This window comes from Sceloporus occidentalis, unplaced genomic scaffold (genome assembly GCF_023333645.1).
Source record: "Sceloporus occidentalis isolate IW3139 unplaced genomic scaffold, rSceOcc1.0.p SCAF_1, whole genome shotgun sequence".
Lineage (NCBI taxonomy): Eukaryota > Metazoa > Chordata > Lepidosauria > Squamata > Phrynosomatidae > Sceloporus > Sceloporus occidentalis.
Window position 1 is genome coordinate 234,489,125 of NW_028316981.1, and position 24,150 is coordinate 234,513,274.

Genomic DNA, 24,150 nt, shown 5'->3' on the forward strand with positions numbered 1-24,150 from the left:
TGGCTCAACCTTAGGTGTACAGTCAGCCCTCTGTTTGCACAGGTTCCTTATCCATGGATTCAACTATCCCCCATATATATATATATATATATATATATATCTCCCAAAAGCAAACCTTGATTTTGTGATTTTATAAAAGGGGCACAATTTCTTTGTCATTGTATTTAGTGGGACTTGAGCGTCCACGGATTTTGATATTCATGGAGGCCGTGGAATCAAGTCCCAGTGAATACCAAGTGCCCACTGTACTTTCTTGGAGGCAAGTTCCAGAGGAGTGTATTCTGAGAAATGTTTCCACAGGCCTGCAGCCTTAGCCACAGTGCTATGCTCTGTCTCTGGAAATGTTTCCCTAGAACCAGAGACTAAGAAAGCAGCGTAAGGTCTTTCAGCTGAACACCTACTGAGACACAAAGCTGAACAATCCTAAGAAGACCAACCAACACAAAGAAGAACACCACAGGCCACAAGGAGAGAGCAAACACACTGCAAAGAGTTGACCATGTGATTCTTCAAGCAAAGCAGGCTGTGTTTTAAAACAGAAAGGGAAAGAATATTTCAGGGTCACTATTGTGCAGAGTCTGGCTAATGGGAGTCCCAGCATGGAAAGTGCCTGGTCTGAGCTTGAGCCAATGAATTGTTCAAGATATTTTGTTACCTGAGGTGAAAGAAAATGGAATCACAGAGTTGGAAGAGACCTCTAGGGCCATCCAGTATAACCCCCTGCCATGCAGGAACACACAATCAAAACACTCCCGACAGATTGTCATCCAGCCTCTGTTTAAAAACTTCAAAAGAAGAAGACTCCACCACACTCCCAGGCAATGTATTTCTTTGTAAAACAGCTCTCACCACCAGGAAGATCTTCCTAATGTTGAAGTGGACTCTCTTTTCCTGTAGTTTAAATCCATTGGTTTGTGTCCTAGTCTCTGGAACAGTAGAAAACAAGCTTGCTCTATCTTCCATATTACACCCCTTCAAATGTTTAAATAGGGTGACCATATCACCTCTTAACCTTCTCTTCTCCAGGCTAAACATGCCCAGATCCTTAGGTTGCTCCCCACAGAACATGGTTTTTACAGTGCCCTTCAACATAGGGCAATATGGCATCCATTCCATTCTTTGTACAGAAACTGACTGAACTAGCAGCTGGACCTTTCTTCGAACAAACCTAAAGGCAATGAGACTATTAAAAGGATGTAAGACAGAATGGTTTGCCACACACAGATCTATCCTGTTGTTTCGACAGGCATTTAAAAGTTTTTAAAGCATGGGATGGCGTGTTGTTGTATTGTTTTAAAGTATTTTAAACATTTTTATCTTTTTAATATTCTTTTAATATGTAACTTGTTTTAATATTGTAATAATTTAATTCTGTTTTAATGTACTATTTTTGTATGCTTTTAACTATACTGATTTTAATCTTGTGAGCCTCCCTGAGTCCCAGTTTTGGGGAAAGGGCAGGATATAAATAAATATGAATATAATAATCCTCCAAGAGCAAGGAATTGAAAGCCAGAGGGCTCAAGAGGATGCATGTGTGTGTATGTATCTGCCACTTTGTCTCCACATCTGCTGCCTGAGGCAGAAATCCCTTCTGAAAAAGTTCCTTTAACCATTACTATTTCTAATTGCTCTTGTAAGCAATTTTAGAGGATTGCAACTCCAAAACACTGAATGTGAAATACCAAATGCAGAATATCAAAAATCAGATGGCTTCTGAAAGACATCTGAAGAAACAAAAAAGAAATTCTGCTGGATCCCTCCAGAACATCTAGATCTCTGTATAACAGTTTTTGAATAATTTGCAGTTAGAATATGGTATTTGAAGTTTATGTGCTTTAATAACATTTAATCACATTTATCACTGCCTAGACTTGCAAAATTATCTTAGCCACAGTGCATCAAAATACCTGTCAGTTAATTATAACCTCAGCTTGGAGGTATGTGACAACTCAGCACTTCAGCACTCTAGAAAACAAATTAGGCCTTGCAAATCCAAATAGTAATAGAGTTGGTGGGGCTGCAGGACAATCAACACCCAAGAAGACAAAATGCTTGCCAAGGTCCATCCTGTCGTGTGACACCAGATATCACACCCTGTTCTTCCTTTTTCATTTTGCTTTGAGGCTTGCTGTCTCTTAGGCACTAGCAAAATGGAGGATAGATTCAGATGTTGTTTGAACTTGCAGCAAGACCAGCTTTTATGGGGAAATAAAAATTAGGAAGGGGGGAAATGAAGGCATAGACTAAGTGTTCTCTTCTCTAATGCACTCTTTGGAAACATCTGTCTATAGCAAGGGATAGCGAGTACATTTCTATACCGCTTATCAGTGCACTTAAGCACTCCCTAAGCAGTTTACAATGTGTAAGCTAATTGCCCCCGACAAGTTGGGGACTCATTTTAGCAACCTACCGAAGGGTGCAAGGCTGAGTTGATCCTGAGCTCCTGGTCACCATAAGTCAGATATGACTTGAAGGCTTACAAAAACAACAGCAACTGCACACTGTCAGCATTCCTGAGACCTACACTCAGATGTGAACAAACCAGGGAAGCACAGTTAAGCATCTCTGATATAAGAGGATACACCTTGGACTGTTGCAGCTGAACACAAAGGAAGTGATACCAGTAATGTTATCAGAGAGGAGTGTTGTGTGTAAGCTTGTTGTCTTGACATATCTGACCTGCCATCTAATAATGCTTACTTATTTATTTTAAGTACATTTAAGCTGCTTTTTAGGGTCATGCCTTTCCAAGGGCAAACAGGTGATTACAAATGATTACAGGTGATCACTGCCACCTCCACTCTGCATTGTTCCAGATCCCTACAGATACGTTATTAAAATCCCACCCACTCATCCTTTGTGTTGGTTATTGGTCTTGGGGCCATTTATGCTGCCTTGCCACAGGCATTTGTTAGCCATCGTTCAATGAGAAATAGGAGTCAAGAATGCAACAGGCCCTTTTCCTGTTGGGTTTTTCATCTCCTCCACAGCAAGGCACCTGTTCCTGGTTTGTTTTTGCTTACTTGTGAACACATAGTTTCCTTTTAACACAGCTTTTTTGTTGCACAAGACATTGTGAGCTCTGCACCAATTCTATTTGTGGGAGTGGATAGGCTTTGTACTTGTAGAAAGGAAGAGTTTCTGATAAGGGGTCTAAAGATGGGCACCTTGGGCAAGTGTCCAGAGTGGATGCTGAGTTGTTGGCCTCTCCCCTAAGCAAGGGAAGAGAGTGCTTCAATAGTTCATACTGTGGTAGGTCCCTGTGGTGGGCCTTGAAAGGGCAGCAATAAAGGAAGTAGACAAGATCTTCAAGTGTAAAGATACATAATTGAATACCAAAGCTAAGATTGTCCTTCCCTGGAGGTCTTTAAACAGGGGCTTGATGGCCATCTGTCGGGGATGCTTTGATTGAGAGTTCCTGCATGGCAGGGGGTTGGGCTGGATGGCCCTTGTGGTCTCTTCCAACTCTACGATTCTATGATTCATGTCATTGTATTTCCATTATTGTTTTTTTCTTCCTAGTGAGTCCTGCCTTCTCATGATGTGGCCAAGGTACAAAAGCCTTGATTTAGTCATCATGGCTTCCAGGGAGAGTTTGGGCTTGATCTATTCCAGAACCTTTTGTCTTTTTGACCATCCATGATATCCTCAGCACTCTCCTCCAGCAGGACATCTCAAATGAGTTTTATTTTCTTTCTGTCAGCTTTCTTCACTGTCCAGCACTCACATCTGTATTTACTATGGCTTGGATGATCCTAGGTTTAGTGCTCAGGTGTATAATTTTGCTCTATGTGACCATTATTATTATTATATTTTTCTTATTATTATATTTATTTATATCCCACTCTTTCCCCAGAACTGGGACTCAGAGCATGCCTAGTTCCTTCATAGCTACCCTCCCCAGTCCCAGTTTTCTTCTGATTTCTTGACTGCTGTCACTGTTCTAGTCAAAGGCCATGCATATAGCCTTATTGCCTCTTCTGTTGAGCACAAACCCGCCAACCAGGAAGCTTCTAATTAACCATAGATTCTCATTTAATTTGAGCTGGGAAAACTGATTACAAGATATAGAGGTAAAGCCTATTATATTAAACCACAGTTTGAAGTTGGTTTAATATTCTGGGTAATTATAGTTTTCCCAGTTCAGACCAATTTCTTGTCAATTACAGGAAATTTCAGTTAATTAAAGGGTTTCAGGCTTTAAAAGGCATATCAGAGATATTCCAGAAAGGTGAACAAGAGTTAAATATATAAATAAATAACAAACTAGGAAAAAATGAAAGAGAACAGAAAAGGAAAAAGAAAAAAAGGGGTTGGGAAAAAGTGGGGAAGAAAGGTATGTCATATGCATCACTTTGAAGATTAACACTGGCCTCACAATGGCTTATATTTCTCTGCAGCAGTGGCATCACTAGTGGGGTGCAGGGGATGCAGATCACACTAGGTGACATCCTAAGGGGGGGGGTGACACCACTGCTCCTCAAACACCTACCTTTGGGCAGAAATGGGCTGGGGCATTCTCCTGATTCCCTTTAAAATGCTTTAGGAGTCGGGTGAAGATGGTGGGAGGTGAAAGAAGAGGCCTCAGAATGTTTTAAAATTAAAATTGTAATTTTAAAATTGAAAAATTGAAAAATCAGTCACTTGATTTAAGAGCAAATTTAATTGTTTCTATCGCTGACCAAATCCCTGCTAAGTTATTTTTGCAAGGATGTTTAGTCATCAAGTATGCTTGATCAAAACTCAAATCACAATGAAATTACTCCTAGAAATCACTTACAGCTAACACCTCCTTCTAGACATTTGAGGAGAAAAAAATCTTATATTATGGAACAGCTAATCAGAGGTAAGTCCTATTGAATTCAATGAGACTTACTCCTAGGAAAGTGGATGTAGGATGTTAGCCACCACAATCTAATATATGATGGTCCATAGTCTACATTGCTTACTTAGGCTTTGTCTGCAAGGGCCAAATAAAATTGCCTCTTGGTGGGGAGTCTTGATGATGTAGGACCTAGTCTCCAAGTCTGCTGTGAACAGTCTGGGCAATGTCCAGTCCATTTAGTGCCAAACCCAGGATACATGCCCCCTTTAACAGACTTATATATACCACCCTCTGTTCTGCATCTTTCTGGAAGATCTGGAGCTCTCTGTTTTAATACTGGGTGTCCCTCTGTGCTGCCCAGCATTGTCATATTGGTTGTAAATTGCTCGCTTTTAGGTCACAAGGAGATGCCTAGCCATGTGATCAAAGCTGGGCATCTTGTTCTGATCTGTCGCCAGGCATTGGACTGGACGGCCCCAGGTAATGGGGGAAATCAGGGCAGCTCTGGGGCCAGGATACTGTGGGCTGCTCCCAGAGTATCTTGGCCTGTGCAGACACATCCTTGGTTACAAATGAATTATTAAATAGTATGTCCTGGCCTGGTCACCCGGTGATGCCACTGTGTCCATTCAGCTGGCAATCAGGGTGCAGGAGGAGGATGTTTCCACCTCTCTACTGCCAGTGAGAGAGACTGCAACAATTAGAAGCAGGACTCCTGTTGCAAGTCCTTGTTATAGCCTTGTTCACTGTCAGGAGGAGTATGGTAACGTCATTGTCCTGCACCCTCATTGCCAGCTGAATGGACCGTCATTGCTCAGTGTAGCTGTTGCCTGGTAAAATAGGTTTGGACAGGCATTTACATAGAGTTAGTGAATATGGAGCAATTATGGATCCATAACTCTAGCTCACCAATCTCTATGTGCAATATAGAATACCAGGCACAAATTGTTAAAATAATGCATCATCATCTTGCAACATGAGCTTTCCTTTAAGCTAATACATTAAGAATAGTACTATGTTTCAGCCACACAACAAAATGTTACACCTCACTATGTGCTGCAGTACACATAACAAATATCAGTATTTGTCTAATTTTACCACCACCACCAAGTTCCTTGATGAACATTTGAAAGCCAAGAGTCCCAATGTTCGTAACACCTTTCACTGCCCCCCATTTTGCTGCTCTTTTGCTTAGCAGTCCTTAAGCCATGCCAGCATTTGATAGACTAGCTTTTGGCCAGCAATAGAAAATATGGGCAGTTTCTGAATTAATGAACAAACCAGCCATATGTGTCTTGACAAATGGTAGTCTAAAGAAAATGTAAAAGTTAAGTAAGAAGGGTGCATGGGAGGGGGGCTGTACAGACTCACTGAGCATTCAAAAATTAAATTGGAAATTCCAGTTTTGGAAGCATCATGGTAGATAATTGAAATAGAGGTCCTACATGTTTATTGTGCATGGAAGGTCATAAAATTATTCATGTCATTGATTAAGTAAAATGCATTCAAATTAGGGCTGCCAAATTGAAAACTGAAGACAGCCTCTGTATCTTTAATGGTGGTGGAGAAGGGCATTTCAGCACTGTTTCTTGTCAACCAGGTAACAAACAGCACCTGTTGAAATTCCATTTTCTATATAACCATTAAAGGTACAGCATCTCTAGTTTTCAGTGTGGCAGCCCTATGATATGTCCTTGAGTTGTACCTAAGACAAAGCTGCCTATTTATGTACCAAATGCTTGTACTCTTTTTAGAAAATCAAAAATTGAAATGTGTTTTATTTTTAATTACTGAAATGGCACTATCCTTTGTTCTGTTTAATATTTTTCTTGAGCATTTCAGTGGAGTAGTACAAACAGAAAATGAGTTGATTTTAAATTTATTAACAGTGGTAAAAATTCTTTTGGCCAACAAATGACATGAGTACACCACCCCATCCTTCCAGCACCAAAGGTGAAGATTTGGGAAGTTGCTGAAATAACAAAAATAACAGAATCTATATCCTTGGGAAAATGCCATTTACCAATTTTAAGGGTGTGAAAATAATCTTCTATATTATTCATTTTGAGTTTTATCTTCTGTATTGATTAATGTCTGTCCATCTAAAATAAAGCTGCTTTGGGTCACTTTGGAGGTGTGCTATTTAAATGATGCATGCATCCTAAGAAGCCAGAAGCTGCACCAAAGCCATGCTCCAGTTCAATTTTGGCCTGTCTGTACGGGCCCTAGCTATTTAGCTATCATCTAATTAATTTATATCCTACTTTTCTCCCCACATAGCTTAGAATATAAGTTAAAACAAAATAGCTGAAACAATATCCATCACAAATATTTTAAAAAGCATTAACAATCAAGCCAATTAAAATCTTAATTTAAAAGAATTAAAAGTACATTCAGCACAAATCATATACAGCGGGGCCTTGGTATCTGCAGGGGATTCATTTTGGAATCCCCCACGGATACCAAAATCCATGGATACTCAAGTCCTGTTGTCCCTAATAGTGGCGCTGCTGTGTGCATGTGCCGCCACTGGGGACAATAGGACCTGTCCCTAATGGTGGTGCAGCCACACACACATCTCCATTGGGGACAAAGGGGGCTTGCCATCCACAGATGGCAAGTCCATGGATACCAAGTTCCCACTGTATTTAAAAAATACTGCCCATCCATTTCAAGTTTTCTTCTAATTTTTAAAAAGTTTTCATCTTTTTTTTGAGAGAGAGAGAGAGAGAGAGAGAGTTTATACAGGTGGCAAAGTTATATAAAGACGGAAATTGAACAAATGTGCTTACCTAGAAAATGTAAAATTTTGTAATCGTTTTGCAGTAAATGAAGAAATCAACATTCCATTTATAAATGGAATTGAATGTCATGTTGTGCTAATAAATTTTCTTTGCTACAAGGTGAATTTCCCTTCCCCTCTTCCTCCTGGTTCACCAAATAGGTTTGAACAATCTGGAGCAGAATTTGAAGGGATGTGGAGCACTGCAGGGGGAAAGGGGTCACTCCCCACTTTCAGTATCATCAGTGGAATTGTTTCTGTCAGTAGAATGACACTGTTGGATCAAGGCTGTGGAACAGTTTTCTTATGGGGGGCAATCACTATATGTTTGAATTATACTGGGCAATTTGGAAATAAACTTAACAAACCCCTTTTCCTGATTGTTCCAGTATGTCAGTGGGATCAACCAGGTGATCTCATTCATTTCCCCCTTCTCCCCACTCTCTCCACCTTCCTAACAAGAAGTATGCCAATATAAGATCCTTAATCTCAAATGCAATATGTTTTTTTGCCCCTTTAGGCATATCAAAATCACGTCCTTTGTCGGAGGCATAGTCCTGCCTTAGAGAGAGTGACCTTAAAACTTGGATGGTTCTCTAAGCTCATTTAGTTGGTGCAAAAACCCATCAAATCAAGCAGATTAAATTGTTATGCAATAAGCCCCATACTTTGGACATTTTGAGTATGTTATTGAATTGCCTGTTGTACACGGTGGCACTGTATCCCATGCAGAATGCTCAACTGAGTACCTTTTAATTAAACAAGACAGAAAGCTCGTGCTGTAAAATTTAACTGACATTTTAATGATTCACTTTATAATATGAGAATGCAAACCAGTCTATTTCATGGGTCATGGGGATCTCATTTACATACTATCTCTCTTGTAGAAATTAAGGTATTACACAGTTCTTATACTACACTACAAGAATACTGGAAGGCTGTGTGTTGCCCTGTTGTTCCACAAAACCCACAGCTATTAAAAATGATCTTCAACTCCCAGATAAACCAGCTGAAATTTACTGGGGACTCTTCTCACCTCACAGTTATAGTGCTCTGATTCCACTGTAATTGCCAGGGCTCCATCCTGTGGAATTTTGGAATTTGCAGTTTAGGGAGGGGTGCTTAGAATTCTTGAAGAGCTCTGTCTCACCAAATTGCAAACCCGGGGGTTTCATAGCATGTTGCCATGACAGTTAAGGTGGAATTGTTCCTTTTCTAGAGTGAAGAGTCCCCTAGAGCTGCATTTTGAAATGTTAATATTCTGCAAATCAAAAGAATTACAGCAAAAACAAAACCTTAAAGACTGCGTTACAAATTACATTTTGAAAATATACACCTAAAACATTAAGTACATATATATCTAAGCCAGAGCTTTGAGAAGTTACTTTTTTTTTCTTTTTTCTTTTAAAGAATATATCTCCCAGAATCCATGGTGGCCAGAGGATTCTGAAAATTGGTGTTAAGAAAAGAAAAATTTCCTAAGCCCTGAACTAAACATGCAATGCAGGGAGTGGGTAACATCCAGTCCTCTAGATGTTGTTGGACAACAGCTCCCATTAGCCTTACAGCTAGTATGGCCATCACAGGGGGAGGATCCACAGATTCAGCATTCTTTAGGTATATAAGCCTGCCTGAAATGTGAGATATGCAGTGGAGGCCCTATTGAATGTCCCCAAACCCAACACTTCATGTGTACATGTAAAAGGACATTTTTTTTCCTGTAGCAACACCCCAGCTGCGGATCTCCCTGTCAAAGAAGATAGTCTGGCTCTGACTCTTCTGAATTTCTGGTGATAAGCTAAGGTGATGTTTTTCTTTGTGGCTTTTAGTCTCTGAAATTTGTCTGGCTGTTTTAACTGTCCCGTTTTAAATTATTTTTAAGTAGTATTGTTAGCTTGATTTAAAAGTGTTCATCTATGTATTTAACACATTACATGTTTTATCTGTTATACATTTTCCCAGAGGCCCTGGTGGACTGAGAGATGATTAATAAATGCTTACAATATAATAAAATTAAATTAAAATAAAGCAGGACTATGTGCTTGGAAATACATGGATTCTACAAGTATATTTAGGGCCAAATTATATGTGACTTCAGCCTCCAACTGTCTCACTTTTGCAGGGACAGTCCCTCTGTCATCCCATTTTTTTCAACTACAGTGGACCCTTGTTATACGCTGTGGTTTGGTTCCAAGATCCCCCGTGGATAACAAAATCCGTGGATGCTCAAGTCCCATTAAATATAATGACATAGCAAAATGGTGTCCCTTATAAAAAATAGAAAATCAAGGCTTGATATTTTACATTTATATATTTTTTGAACATTTTCAAACCGTGTATGCTTGAATCCGTGTATAAAAAAATCAGTGTATAAGAAGGGCCTACTGTACTTGCAAAGTGTTCCAGTTTCGTTCACCTCCTTCCACCTTGCCCCTTTATCCTGAGCTAACTTCAGTTGCTGCAAACTGAGTTCAAAGTTCAAAAGTCCTTTGCACTCGACTCAGTAGTGGGGAGAGGAGAGGCAGATTCTTGCTCTTCCCCGTGGACTCAGGGAAAAGCAAACTGCTAATGAGGTTGTGTGTTCTTCCTCATTTATACCATTTGCCATCTTGACCACACTCTGAAGTTGCTTGGCCAGTTTTTATCTATGAAAGGTTGGAGTGTATGAAATAGCCCTTTTATTTTACATATGAGATTTTTTAAAAAAAGATGAATACTTTCAGTGAAGGAGGAGTCTTATATTTATGGGGATAGCAAGAGGCACAAGGCAAATTTAATATTTTTTGCCCTTTGAATTGAAAGGAAATCCCCTATTGGTGTCCTTGGTTCCACCAGTGCCCACCCCCAACAATGTTTATATACCATGCAACACCTTCTGCATTCCTTATAATTACCACAACCGCCACCTATTACACTAATTGCATTTCCCAAAACCTATTTGTTAAATGCAGAGATACATTTAATGCCAGGTCACAACTAGTATGACCCTCAGATCCTCTGCTGTTGTGTAGTGACAAAAAATGTTTGTTTTCTGTATGATGTATAGAATGGATTTGAATTTTGTGACCCTGAAACCTAGCTTTTTGTATCATCCTTTCTACGAATCTGTCCTTGTAATCAGTAGCAGCAAATGTAGCAAATGAGATGACTTCTTAAAAGAACTGTTATGATTTCATGTGCATAACAGTCGCGCTGCTGGAATTTTACATGAAACAACCAAAAATAGTAAAGGTCTAGCTATTTCCGTACAAACAAACCAAAACTAAAAGACTAATATTTTATAATGAGGCAGCTTGATTTTAGAATCTATATTGTTGGCTTTAAGAATTGATTTATTCTTTCCAAATGTGCAAGAAAAGTCTCTCCAAAATATGAAAAAAAATTAAAATTGAATGTGCAACATAAAGTTTTTAGTGTTTTATACAGAATGGTTTATAGCTGTATCTAGTTTTCCACATGTTTGTGGCAACAGGGAAGTGGATCAGAATTTGTATTGAATTTGCTATTCTAAAATATGAGAAATGCAATCCAATACAAAGAGAAAAGTCTAAAATTTTGCTTTCTTGTTTAGCATTGTTTACTTTTTGCAGTTATTAAAATCAATAATACATCCATAAACATTTAATGGAAAGTTGCACTACTGACTCAAGGTACTATATTAACAATTTTGGGCACAAAAGACAATTATAAGCATGTATTTTTATTGGTTTTTGAAGTTAAGTGTATTATCCACACTTACCTACAAGACTATTCTAGATCCTGTAGCAGAAAAATAATTTCTCATATTCCATGCCTTTAAGAAATGTTGTCTTCCTGTCTTTGATTCATTCCACTGTGCTCCACCAAGGAATAAGTTTAAGCTAACTCAGTACCTCTTATTGATGAAGACATGGGGACATTTGCTATGTGCTAATTCACAGCTCCGTCAATGTTCCTAGTAGTTTAAGCTGTACAATTGTTTAAATCCTCAACAGTCCTATGCCACTAGAAGATATAGGAAAGAAAATCCCAGTTCTCCAGTCTCTCCTTTGTGTAATGATATAGCAGCCGCTTTCCATAAAATATTTCATTGTTGTGCTATCACAATGCAAAAATGTTAAGAAGTGATGTCCTTGACACATGTCACACACTAATCTCACTATTTTCTTTTGCCAGCTTTTTGGCACAAATAGTATTTTTCACATGCACAAAGAGAGGGAGAGAAAATACCTTTAAAAGCCTTTAAAATTTACAGCTACAATATGCCTGCTCCTTTACAAATATGTGTATGTCACCAGATTTATACCTTACATAGGAAAACATGCCACTTACCTTAAAGAAAAATGCATGAGAAGAGAAGGTCAGAGGGCAGCAAGTAGATGGGATAAAGAACAAATGACAAAAGATGTTAGCTGTGTGTAGGCTTATAACAGGTCAAGGTACTGACCCATATCCAGAACCACGTGGGAGTATCACGTGGACAGGATATTGTCTTTAAGATCTAAAACAAGAAATGAGCACAGCGAAGTATCTGGGCAAAAGGAAAGAAAAATATGCTGGACAATTAATGCAATAGCTGCCAGTCAAAAACTTTTAGTATCAATAGCCCTTCTCTTAGTGATTACAATATGACTAAAAAGTTGGGCCCAAACTAAAAAAATGAATGTCAATACTTAGAAATGTAAGGTACTACATTTAGCCATGGGGGGGGGGGGGGAATGAAGTACATAGATATCGGATGAGGGACACCTGACTTAACAAGACTACACTTGTGAAAGGGATCTAGGTGTCCTAATAGACCACAAGTTGAACATGAGTCAACAGTGGGATGCAACAGTTAAAAAGGCCAATGAGATTCTAGGCCAGTGGCATTCCCACAGTGGGTAACACCTAGTGCAGGGGGCAGGACTTCTGGAGGTGGGACTTCCATTGAGGTTTCTGGGGGGAGGGCACCCAAAACAGGCCCCCCACAGGGCCTGGGTGCCAGGAAAAGCCCCTCTGCGGGGTATGGACAGTGGGAAAAGCCTTTCCGCGGGGCCTGAGCATGGGAGAAAGCCCCTCCGTGGGGCCTGGGCCCCAGAAAAAGCCCCTCTGCGGGGCCTGGGCACCGGGAAAAGCCCCTCCGCAGGGCCTGGGAGCTGGGAAAAACCCTTCCATGTGGCCTGGGAGCTGGGAAAAGCCCCTCTGTGGGGCCTGGGTGGTGGGGAAAGCCCCTCCGTGGGGTGTCATACACAAGCTTGTTTTCTGCTGCTCCAGAGACTAGGACACAGAGCTATAGATGCAAACCACATAAAAAGAGATTCCACCTCAACATTAGGAGGAACTTCCTGGCAGTATGAGCTGTTTGACAGTGGAACACATTCCCTCAGTGAGTGGTGAATTCTCCTTCTTTGGAGGCTTTTAAACAGAGGCTGGATGGCCATCTGTTGGGTGTGCTTTGATTGTGAGTTCCTGCATGGCAGGGGAGTTGAACTGAATGGCCCTTGTGGTCTCTTCCAGCTCTATGGTTCTATCATTCTGTGTGAGTCACCATCTTCACTATTGGCCATGCTCAGGAATAATAGGAGTTAGAGTCCAGTGACAACTTGGAGGGCTGCAGTCAACATATTTGTCTTGTTTGAACAGCTCATGACAGATATCCATCAGAGGTTCCCTGATTCAGGAAATGTGTGTTAAGGTGTGTTGATTCACCGTACCTCTACAGTCACCTGTGGTAGGTCCCCTAGAGCAGCTCTGCAGGAGGCATGGAGCGGGGGTCCGCTGGTGGAAAGAAGAACCACAAAAATTGCATCTCAGATTCTATTTTCCAGTACAAGTGGAAATCTTTGTGCTAATCTGGATCCATCCTGGAATATATAACCAGACATCTTTTGAAGACAGAAAGTGAGAAAATCTGTCACTTGCATTTTCTCTATTGCTCAAATTTTGGTAAACTCTGATTTTAAAAAGTGACTTGTAAAATATTTCTCCCAAGATCAATGGGTCATTAGAAGAAGCTAATCTAGATTCAATAGAGAGCATCTAGTTAAGAGGTAAAGGTTTCCCCTTTAACGTGATAAGTGGTGCTCCTCTCTATTCCTAAACTGAGAGAATCAGCGTTGTCTAAAGACAACTCCGTAATCATGCAGCCAACAGGACTGCATGGAACACTGTCACCTTCCCACCAGAGTATTACCTATTTTATCTACTTGCACTTTTTCACACTTTTGAACTGCTAGGTTGGCAGAAGCTGGAGCTAGAGATGAGAACTCAATACGTCATGCAGTGCTTGGGTCTCGAACTGCCAATCTGCCAAACTTGCGATAGTCAATTGGTGTCTTAATCTGGGACTGTGTCCCAGAGAGTATCTAACTAAGATCTAATTTGCGTTGAAAAATAATGCAGTTTGACACTGATTTTAACTGCCATGGTTCAGTGCTATGGAATTCTGGGATTTGTAGTGTGGGAGTTGGCATGGGCAATGAGATTAAAGCCAGGTGTTAGATTACAAATTGTTAATGTTATAATGGTGTTTAATATTTATTATCATGATGTATGTTTTAGTTTAAATGTTACCTTTATGTGTAGTTGTTTTCTCCCTTTTCTCCTTCTTGCTTGTTTTTTGTTACTGGCATAGTGGCTGTTATTGTTGTATTTAATGCTATAAAATAATCAATAAAATCAATAAAATTATTTTACTGGTAAATTAAAAAAATAAAAAATGGTTTTCCTTTAAATGTTCAAAAGTGAATGAATGTGTTAGTACCACTTTAAAAAAAGAATTTAAACTCTAAAAACGGTCAATTCATATAATATCCCAGATGTTGTTGGATTTCAACTCCAGAAGCCACAGTCAGTTTAGCCAATAGTCTGAGGCTTGTATTCAAAGCGCATTGGAAGGGGGAGAGGGTTTACATATGGCTGGAAACATTTGGGACAGGGATTAGCACTGCTTTCCAGGGTACCAGGCAGAGGAACGTATTACCTCCTATAGTTTTGATTTGAAGGGGTATGTGTGTGTGTGCATATATACACCCTGAAGGCACCAAATCCCATCTGTTAATAGAAGCTAAGCACAGTCAGGCCTGGTGAGTACTTGGATGGAGGACCACCAAGAAATATCAGGTGCTGTAGAATATATTACATAGGGAGGCAATGGAAAACCACTTCTACGTCTTCCTTGCCTAACAAAACCCTATAAAATTCATGGGGTCACCATAAGTAGACAGGCAGAAGCCCTTCCATTGAAAGAACTGTTTTGGGGAGCAGAACAGGAAAACAACAACTGCCCATTTTTCTTGTAGTGCACCTTCTCATCCTAATTTATGCAGCAGAGGGTCAAAGGATCCTGTGGAACAAGAGGGGATGGATCAAAGAAAATTTGACTCTGCTCATGGTGTGTGAAGCATAGGTTTTGACACTGAGTTATGGCCCAAAGCCTGGAGAAGTTACTTTTATGAGCTGAGATTCCCCGAATCCCCTGGCAAGCATGGCCATGTGGAGCTATAGTCCAGAACAGTAATTTGTCCAAACTCTGCTCTTGTCCCACCTGTACCAATTGTGGCCTGTCTAGGGCCACTTTTATGTGCTCGGATTCTGCAAGGAATAGACAAATACCATCAAAATGTTTTACTGATTTAAATGCTGAATAGAATCTAAAAAGTTCCATGCTACATCCTTCTAGACTATTAATGATCCACAAACCTTTATCAGTAGTCTAAGGGACTGGCTGAAATAGTGCTAGGATATCCCCTGGATATCCCAAAGGGCAGGAGTAATTATAGCAATGGAGGTAAATGATTAAGAGTTAAAGGCTTATTTTAAAAACTCACATAGTGTGCTTATTTTAAAACTCCCAGATGGCAACCTCTGCCAGCTGCAGTCACAGGAGTGTCCTGTGCAAGAAAGAAAGGCTATATTTAGCACACCACCACTGTAGCCTTCCCAAGTCCAAATCCAGGCATGCATTCAAAAGCAGAGCATTAGCAAAAGCCTAGCAAATTGCTGGTGGTTTTTAAATACTGTTGCACAGGTTTCCCTGAGTGCTTTTCACGCCACTTTTAATGTGGCAACAGATGGTCAGGTTGGTACAGTACATCCGGCTTCAGCAGCAGTGCCCTTTGGTAATAACACAAACCAATTCAGTAATGCATCCTGCAGTTTGACTTTTCTGATAGTACTCTGTATGATGGCAAATGTACTGATTGGCCATTACATATTCCATACCTTGATCACTCGCTTGAGTGAACAGGGATAACTACTTCCTTCATCAATATATTTTTAATTTATAAACAGCCAGGATCCAAAACGATGTAATAGTTACAGCTGTGTGCCTTCAAGCCCTTTCTAACTTATGGTGACCCTAAGGTCATGGGGTTTTCATGGCAAGATTGGTCGAGGGGCAGGTTACCTTTGTCTTCCTTTGAGGCTGAGAGAATGTGATGTGCCCAAGGCCACCAGTGGGTTTCCAGGGCTGAGTGGGGATTTAAACCCTGGTCTCCAGAGTCATAGTCCAATGCTAAAACACGTAGCATGTTTTAATTCAGGTACTGCTTATACCCATGTATAAATCTAGAAATTTTAGTCAAAAAATTGACCCCAAAAACCTGAGTCGACTTATTCATGGGTCAATGTAAGTAGTGTACTTTAACTCTTATTTTAAAAAGGAACCATGTCCTGGTGAAAAGCAAGAGCATAATCTGTCCTGGAAGCATTGGCCCTCTCTATTCTCCCATCCATCCAGCCTTTAGTATGAGCATAAACAGTTGTGCCTGCTGAAATTTTTAAAGTTGTTTGGCATTTTTTCCTTGTTTCATTTGTTAGATCCTTTGTCACATGCCTCTAAGTTTTACCCTCGACTTATACACAGGTCATATCAAAATCCATAATTTTGGCCCCAAAACCTACCCTCAACATATTCATGAGGTCAACTTATAGTCAAGTATTTACAGTAGTGAGTCATGTTGGGCCCCACTTGGGGGAATAGTGGGATATAAATTAAGTACCGTATATACTTGTGCATAGGTTGACCTCATGCGTAAGTTGAGGACAAATTTAGGGCCAAAAGTAGTTTTTGATATGACCCGTAGATAAGTCTAGGGTAAAAAAATAGGGGTATATAACAAATGTAAATGAAGGATGGAGCAAAGGACTTGCAACTTACAAAATTCCAGTAAGCATAACCGTTTGTGCTGACCCTTAAGCCTTGATAGATGAGGGGGAACTCCAATAAATGGTGGCTGTGTGATATGTGGGGGAGGCAATCAGGGGCTATGAAAACATGCACATGTCAAAAAGGATTTAAAGGTAAGAGTTAAGATAGTGTTAACTCTTTTATTTATTAAACAAGAGACTTATCCGACTTATCCATGAGTCAATGGAAGTACTGTAACTTTGTGAAAGAAGAACCATCTCTGTCTCTGAATAGAGTGGCAAAAAGCAAGAGCTTAGTCCTTCCCTGAAGAACCTAAAAGAAGCACCAACATCCACTACTCTCTCAGGTCTTCTTTGAGGGGAAGTGCCAAAGACCCTCTGCTACCATTTCCCTGTCCAGGTATTCAGAAAGGGCAGAAGCAGTGGAAAGAGTAGAGGGGGTCAGTGCTTCTTTTAGGTATTCTTGGGACAGACTAAGCTTTCGCTTTTTGCCACTCTATTCAGAGAAGGGGATGGTTCCTTTTTTGCTAAAGTACAATACTTCCATTGACCTATGGATAAGTTGATTCAGGTTTTTGGGGTCAATGTAAGATTAACATGTCTAGTTTTGCAGATGAATATTACAGTAAATAATAAAAAAAAGTCTCTGAAAAAAACAGTGTAATGACTAATACAATTATAGTCTACAGTGCTGACTGCCATAAAAAGGAGCAGTTACCTTTCCTGTATGGAAGTACCACTTGCTTTTCAGAGAAATTCTGCAGAAGGGACTAAAGCAGCCACTCAAGGAGTAAAGAAACTCCAATCAAAGCAAGTCAGTGAAAAAACATGGCAGTAAAATGGATGTCATTTTCTATACAGAAGAAATGATTTCAAGTCCCAAGAGAGGGCTGGGAATGGGGGGGAAATATCACTCCAGCTCCTGCACATTTGTAATGCTGTCTTTGAGGCCACTACATGTTATTTTAGATTGGCAAGAAATAATTTTGTAAGCTGTTGTACGATGGCCCAGAGCAGAATTGTATGCGTTTCAACAATACATTTAACCTGGATGATTAAAAGCAAAGAGAGTGTCCATATGGTGCTCATCCACTCTTGGCTGTGGACCAGCAGCTACGGAAAGGGTCACTTTTACTGCTCCTGCTACAATTCAGAGGCTAGTAATGTGTATAATCATATTTCTGACCTTCCACTTTATCAGCAGCCAGTTGATCCATTGTTACTCATGAGATAACATCGTGCTCTGGAAATTCTAATACTCTTGCATATTTGTAGTCATCAGAAAACAGATGGTGAGAAAGATGCAAAATAATTTATCTTCCTATCCAAACAGCAGCATTGTGGCAGATATGTTAAAATAAATGATCCAGCTACCATTCCTTTAATCTAATGCTTTCCCTCCATTTGAGAGAGGATCTCATGTAATCTTAAACCCTGGTTGATAACTTTCTCTTCTCATAACACCTCTTAGCCTTCATCCCTTATAATGCTGCTATCCATCATGATCTGCATAGCAGAGTTGAGAGACAAGTTAAAGCCAGGGTGGGCAACTGTGCGAGGCTAGGGGAGGGCATTAGCCCCCCCGGATCCTGTAGAGAATGGCACCCCCTGCAAAAAAACTTTTTTTCCCAAATACATTTGCCATTTTTTAAAAGGGGGATTTGCAGTCCTAACATCATCTAGAATTCCTACCTCTGGAATAAAGATACCAAATGTCAGGGAGGCCAACCACTCTAATGGTTGAGGGTAGGTGAAGCAAAAACTAATGACAACAATACTGAGTAAAATCCCATCATGAAGTCCTACCCTGTTGCCTTATTATGGCATAGAGTTGATCTGTGCTCTTAAAGGCTATGCCAGACAAGCACAAACTCTTGCAAGTTTGACCAAGCTGGTAAGGCATAGTCAAGCAGCAGTCTATATCTGACATCCAAGGACCAGACTAACAGAGAGGCTGATCATCAAAATGTCAGCTTCTAGATGATTGCCTGGTCACAACAATTATCAAAAGAACAATAAGGAATATGGTGGGAGCACCATCAAAATTGAAGCCAGTGACAGTTTTCATATTTCCTGGAGTGCTGAATTCAGAAGACATAGTGGCAGTCTTGCTAGAAGACCTCAAAGTATGAGGTTGTAACTTGGATTACCATCTAGCTTTGGCTTTGCATTTCCCCATTATGTTTATAGAGAAATGCCAAACTGCCTTTTAGGGCTTGTAGAATATACTGTATAATCATGCATAAGTCTAGAAATTTTAGTAAAAAATTCATCCAAAAAACCTGAGTTGACTTATCCACAGGTCAATGTACTGTACTTTAACTCTTATATAAAAAAGGAACCACCCCCCTGGTGAAAGGAACAAGCATAATCTGTCTTGGAAGCAATGGCCCCATCTTCCCTTTATTCTCTCATTCATCCAGCCTTTAATGTCTGATGGAATTTAGCAAGTTCTCTGGCACTCTTCATCTGCTTCATCCTTTATTACATGCCCCTAAGTTCTACCATCGACTTATCTATGGGTCATATCAAAATCCATAATTTTGGCCCCAAAACCTGCCCTTGATTTATTCATGAGGTCAACCTATACAGCTGGCCCTTCTTATACATGGATTTTTTATACACGGATTCAAGCATCCACAGTTTGAAAATGTTCAAAAAAATATAAATTTCAAATATCAAACCTTGATTTTCCATTTTTATAAGGGACACCATTTTGCTATGTCATTATATTTAATGGGACTTGAGCATCCACGGATTTTGTTATCCACGGGGGAACTTGGAACCAAACCCTACAAGGGTCCACTGTAGTTAGAATATATGGTATACAGTATATCAGTGATGGTGAACCTTTTAAATACCGAGTGCCCTAACTGCAACCCAAAACCCACTTATTTATTGCAAAGTGCCATGTCCCTCTGGCTTTCTAGTAACAAGCTCTGGGAAATTCTGTGCTGGGGTGATGGCACATGTGCTCACAGAGAGGGCTCTGAGTGCCCATGCGTGCAATAGGTTTGCCATCACTGGTATATATGGTAGTTTTCTCTTACAGGTTCCAACACAAGGTGGTTTATGGTGGTATGAAGACCATTACTTTGCTACTACTAGTACATAGAGAGATCTTGTAGTACCTTTGAGACGAACTGAAAGAAACTGGCAGCATGAGCTTTTGTAGACTTCAGTAAATGCATCTGAGGAAGTAGACTGAAATCTACTAAAGCTCATGCTGCCAGTTCCTTTCTTTCAGTTGCTCTCAAAGCTGCTACAAGATCTCTCTATGTACTGATTCTACAGACTAACACAGCTATCTCTTTGAATTTTGTTACTACTAGTTATAGTTACGTTTAATCTTGGTGTATGGTTATGTCTAGTCTTGGTGTATGCATTATCTAATATAAAATTAAGTGTCTGTATGTTACTACACCACACAAAACAACCAGATGGATTTACAATTTGGAGGGAATGCTTGGAATGGCCTGCCTTAAAATTGTGTGTGCAAAATCCACTTTTGGGAGACTTTGTCCCCTGGAAGCAGCTAGACAAATTTGCATCAGATTTGAAATGTATGTTTGCAATGGCCTGATTTCAAATAAAGGCTACATGGTATATGCAAAATGTAGTTGAGGTGCCCCAGAAATTAAGTCAAGCAGAAGTGGGTGATTTTAGTTGCAAAGAGTAGAATTTAGTTCAGGCTTGTTGCTACAATTTCTATGGGTCCTCATGTATTCAGAACAAGACAAATGTCTCCCAACAGAGTAATAGCGATGTTCAAGAATGTCAGCATCATCTTAGAGAGATACTAGATTACCATACTACACTCTTATAGCACTGCTAACTGCTCTGGCAGCTTCCTGTTGCATTCTGGGATTTGCAGTTTAAGGAGGGGCATTTAGAATTCTCTGAACTCACTGAACTACAAGTTTCAAATTGCAACAGGAGGCAGCCAGAGCAGCAAAAGTGGAATAGCAGCACAATAAGAGGATAGTGCAGTAATCTTGGCAGTAAATTGTGTACATGAGATTTGCTTTTCTTTAATTTTATTTCAGTGTTGAAATTTACAGTGGTTTCTGATACAGAGCAGTTGTCCTCTGCACACCCCTCTAGGTGGTTCAGGGAGGACAAATTCACAATTCATACAAAAGTTAAAGTCTTACAAATTTTTGGCAATTAATCTGAGTAACCCGTTTTCTCCTATTGCCATTGCCCAACCATTGAAAAAAATTGTACAATAATTTACATTGAAATGTTTTTTTCCAAAGTGCTTAATAGACTATGCTCAGGAAGATTTACAACTGGGCCTGTACAATTATTTACAGGTAGTACTTCTGTAGCACTTGTTATTTCAATATGGCTTTTTGGAAAGTGCTTTATACTTGGCCAGTGGTGGCAATACTTATTGAAGAGTTACAAGTAACCGGTAACTATTAAAAGCTGAATTGTTGTAGACAGATGTTCACAACTTTGTATGAAAATGTCTTTGTGAACTTGTTCCACATGTGTCTTCATTTTTCCAGGATGGGAAGGAAATTGTTCAGCCACTGGTCTGGCTACCATCCAAAAAGTGTAGAACACAAGTAGACTAAAAAGGGGTTGCCCAAGTACTCAAGATAGATCATCATCTGTGCTTACAACCGATATCTGTTTAGAAGAGATAAACATTCATTATGGTGACAGCGTAATCCAAACCATCTGATGTTGTAAAGTTCTATGGCTGCACAAAGTAATTCTTGCCAGTTATTCGGACAGCATTACTATGCACTGTTTATCCCATTTTCCTCCTCCTCCCCCTAAAGAGTAAAGGGTCTGCTAATAAATAGCTGTTTGTTAAGACATTTTTATGTAGGATGCTAAAGTTAACCTCAAATGGGTCTGACCCCTTACACTGGGGACATTTCTATGTTGTTACTATTAATGCTATGGGAACTTCTTTGGGATCTGAAGCTTCATCAGGTTCATAAGATCCAGAATAAGCCTGTATTAATTACAATGACTGCTGGGGACTATGAAGAACATAAAGCATTCTATGGCTTTCAAGAGTTTTTTTTTTTTTAAATTTAGGCATCACCTAGAAATATCTGGTAGAGTTCAACTGGCATTTGCTAGAAGTTAGCTATAGCTACAATGAGTTCACTTACTGCAGGATATGTGTGTCCCACTGAACCACTGTGTCTTCCGATATCTATAGCAAGGTCTTCTTCTGTTGTTTTCAAGTACACTGGATTGTCAAAATTCATACTTTTCATGTTTTTGTGTTGCCAATTACGCCACATGAAATAGCCGCCTGCTGCTGCCATTGCTAAGAATACTAAAAGAAATTGAGAAGTTACTTATTCATCTAGAACAGTGTTTCTTAGACTTTGGCCCTCCAGATGTTTTGGACTTCAGACTCCCAGAATTCTTAAATATTGATCAAACTGGCTGAGTCCTTTGGGAGCTAAAGTCCAAAACTTCTGGAGGACCCAAGGTTGAGAATCACTGATTACCTTATCCCAGTGCAGGCATGTGCAGGGATGTGAACAGCATTCTGGAGTATAGGTTTAACTGAGCTATTTACTATTTTCTCCAACAAAATGTATAGCAGCAAGGAAAGGAGATACACTAGAAACACCAGTGATGTATTCAGTTTTTTTATTCCCAGTCAAGTCTCTACCTTCATGTTTCAAGTCCAGTCTCAAGTCCTTGCAAGTTACTTTCAAGTGTGGGAGCCAACTTTAACAGGAAAAAAAAGGAGGCAGTGATGGTGTGTGGGGGGATAGAGTTTTAATAGGTAGAAAATCAAGAAGAGGTGCACAAGGTTAAGTTAAAAAAAATTCAGAGGGGAACAGCAAACATGTTAGGCAATAGGCTTGAGGTGGAAGGATTCTTCTAAAGCTTTTCAAAAGCTTTAAAAAGCTTGTCTGATGTGTACCAAGGGCAGGCTGCTGGGCAGACTTCAATGCCCCCTTCAAACCCATTCCCTAACGTGTTTGCTGTTTCTGGATTAAATTAGGCTAGCAAATTAGTTGTTAAAAATAAACAAGTGTTGACTTGATGCAGTGCTGAATCGGGTCCAAGTTGAGTTATCAAAGCAACTTGAGTCTGACTTGAATGAGCCAATCAAGTCAAGTCTACCTTGATGAGAAATACTGTCCTATTTTGATCACAATGCACTTATACTTACATACAGGAAGAATTGCCCAAGCTGCTGAAGAACTTTGAGAATAAGCCAGCTCTTCTGTCACTGGACTACTCTGATTTTGTTCTAGAGAGAGAAAATTATACTTTAAAAACAATTTTTATTTAATGCCAAGTGCACCTTGAGTAAATACTATTAGGCTTTGACATGCAAAGTACAGCTCTGCCTATTAAAGAATGTAAACACTATTGAAGACCAGAAGTATACAGCAGATCAGCTAAGAATTGTTATTTTCTGCTCAAAGCAGCAAACCTACTAGCACCTATATTACAAAACACTGGTCTATATATTATGGTATGCCAATTCCATCATTACACTGGTAAAGTAGTGTCACATACCATAATCAGAACAAAACCTCTGCAGTTTATGGGGCAACTTTGTAAACCCAAGATTTACCCAGTTAACACTACTTGATACAGTTTAGCCTTAAGATGTAGGGGATGAACATTTAATCCAGACAGGACATGAGCTGGGAGTTCTGGTGATTCAGCAGTTAAGTGTCCAGCCTGTATGACATACTTCCTTTAAGTCAGCTTAGGCTGTGTTTCTGACGTCAGCCTTATTCTTTGATAGCTAGGCACTATAGAAAACTAGGACTACCTGCTATCCATTTCTGACTGGAAGGCCAGCGATAGCTTGTTCCTTGAGAAATTAGTCACAGCTGCGAAAGGCTCAACAATATTGCTACTGAACAATTTTTTGGTGCCTTCAAGATATTTCTGATTTATGGTGACTATCACACGTTTTCTTGGCAAGATTTGTTCAGAGGATGTTTGCCTCCCTCTGACACCTAATGGGTTTCCATGGTCAAGTGGGGTTTGAACCCTAATAGTCCAACACTTAAAACACTACACCATTGCTGAAAAGTATTGGGAGTTACATTCTCATCAGCAAGTTACCAGCTTGAAATCTCAATTCTTGAATAACTGTACTGGTTAATAATTGCTTCTGGGCTCAAAGTGCTTTTTGACCTTTCCAATCCTTAATGGTTTGGGACTCAAGATTCTTGACAACCACTTCCAATCATATGAAATTGCCCAACCTGTAAGATACCCTCTATTGAGGCCCCCGCTCCATATCCCCATGAAAACATAAGTGTAGGAGAAGGGCACAAAGGGTACGGCATTTTTTGTGTTAGTGTTGGTGCTGCCCAAAGAAGTTTATCTAAAGAGTGGGGACTGCTTCTCTGCAGGTAGCTAGGACCTCTTTCCCCATAGGACTTTGATGCTACTTTTCCAACTTTGATTTACTGTT

General features: G+C 39.9%; 1 protein-coding gene across 2 annotated transcripts in view; it reads right to left on the reverse strand.

The window, feature by feature from the left end:
• Positions 1–20,751: 20,751 nt before the first annotated feature.
• The window catches only part of LOC149323624 (very low-density lipoprotein receptor-like), a 28,952-nt gene continuing 25,553 nt past the window's right edge, over positions 20,752–24,150 (reverse strand). For both annotated transcript variants that reach the window (XM_089490215.1, XM_089490209.1), the window contains 3 exons: positions 22,882–22,962; positions 21,857–22,026; positions 20,752–21,359 (listed from right to left, as the gene is read on the reverse strand). In XM_089490215.1, coding sequence (XP_089346341.1) covers positions 21,324–21,359; positions 21,857–22,026; positions 22,882–22,962 — 287 coding nt within the window. In that variant the 3' untranslated portion in view covers positions 20,752–21,323. The remainder of the gene's footprint in view (positions 21,360–21,856; positions 22,027–22,881; positions 22,963–24,150) is intronic.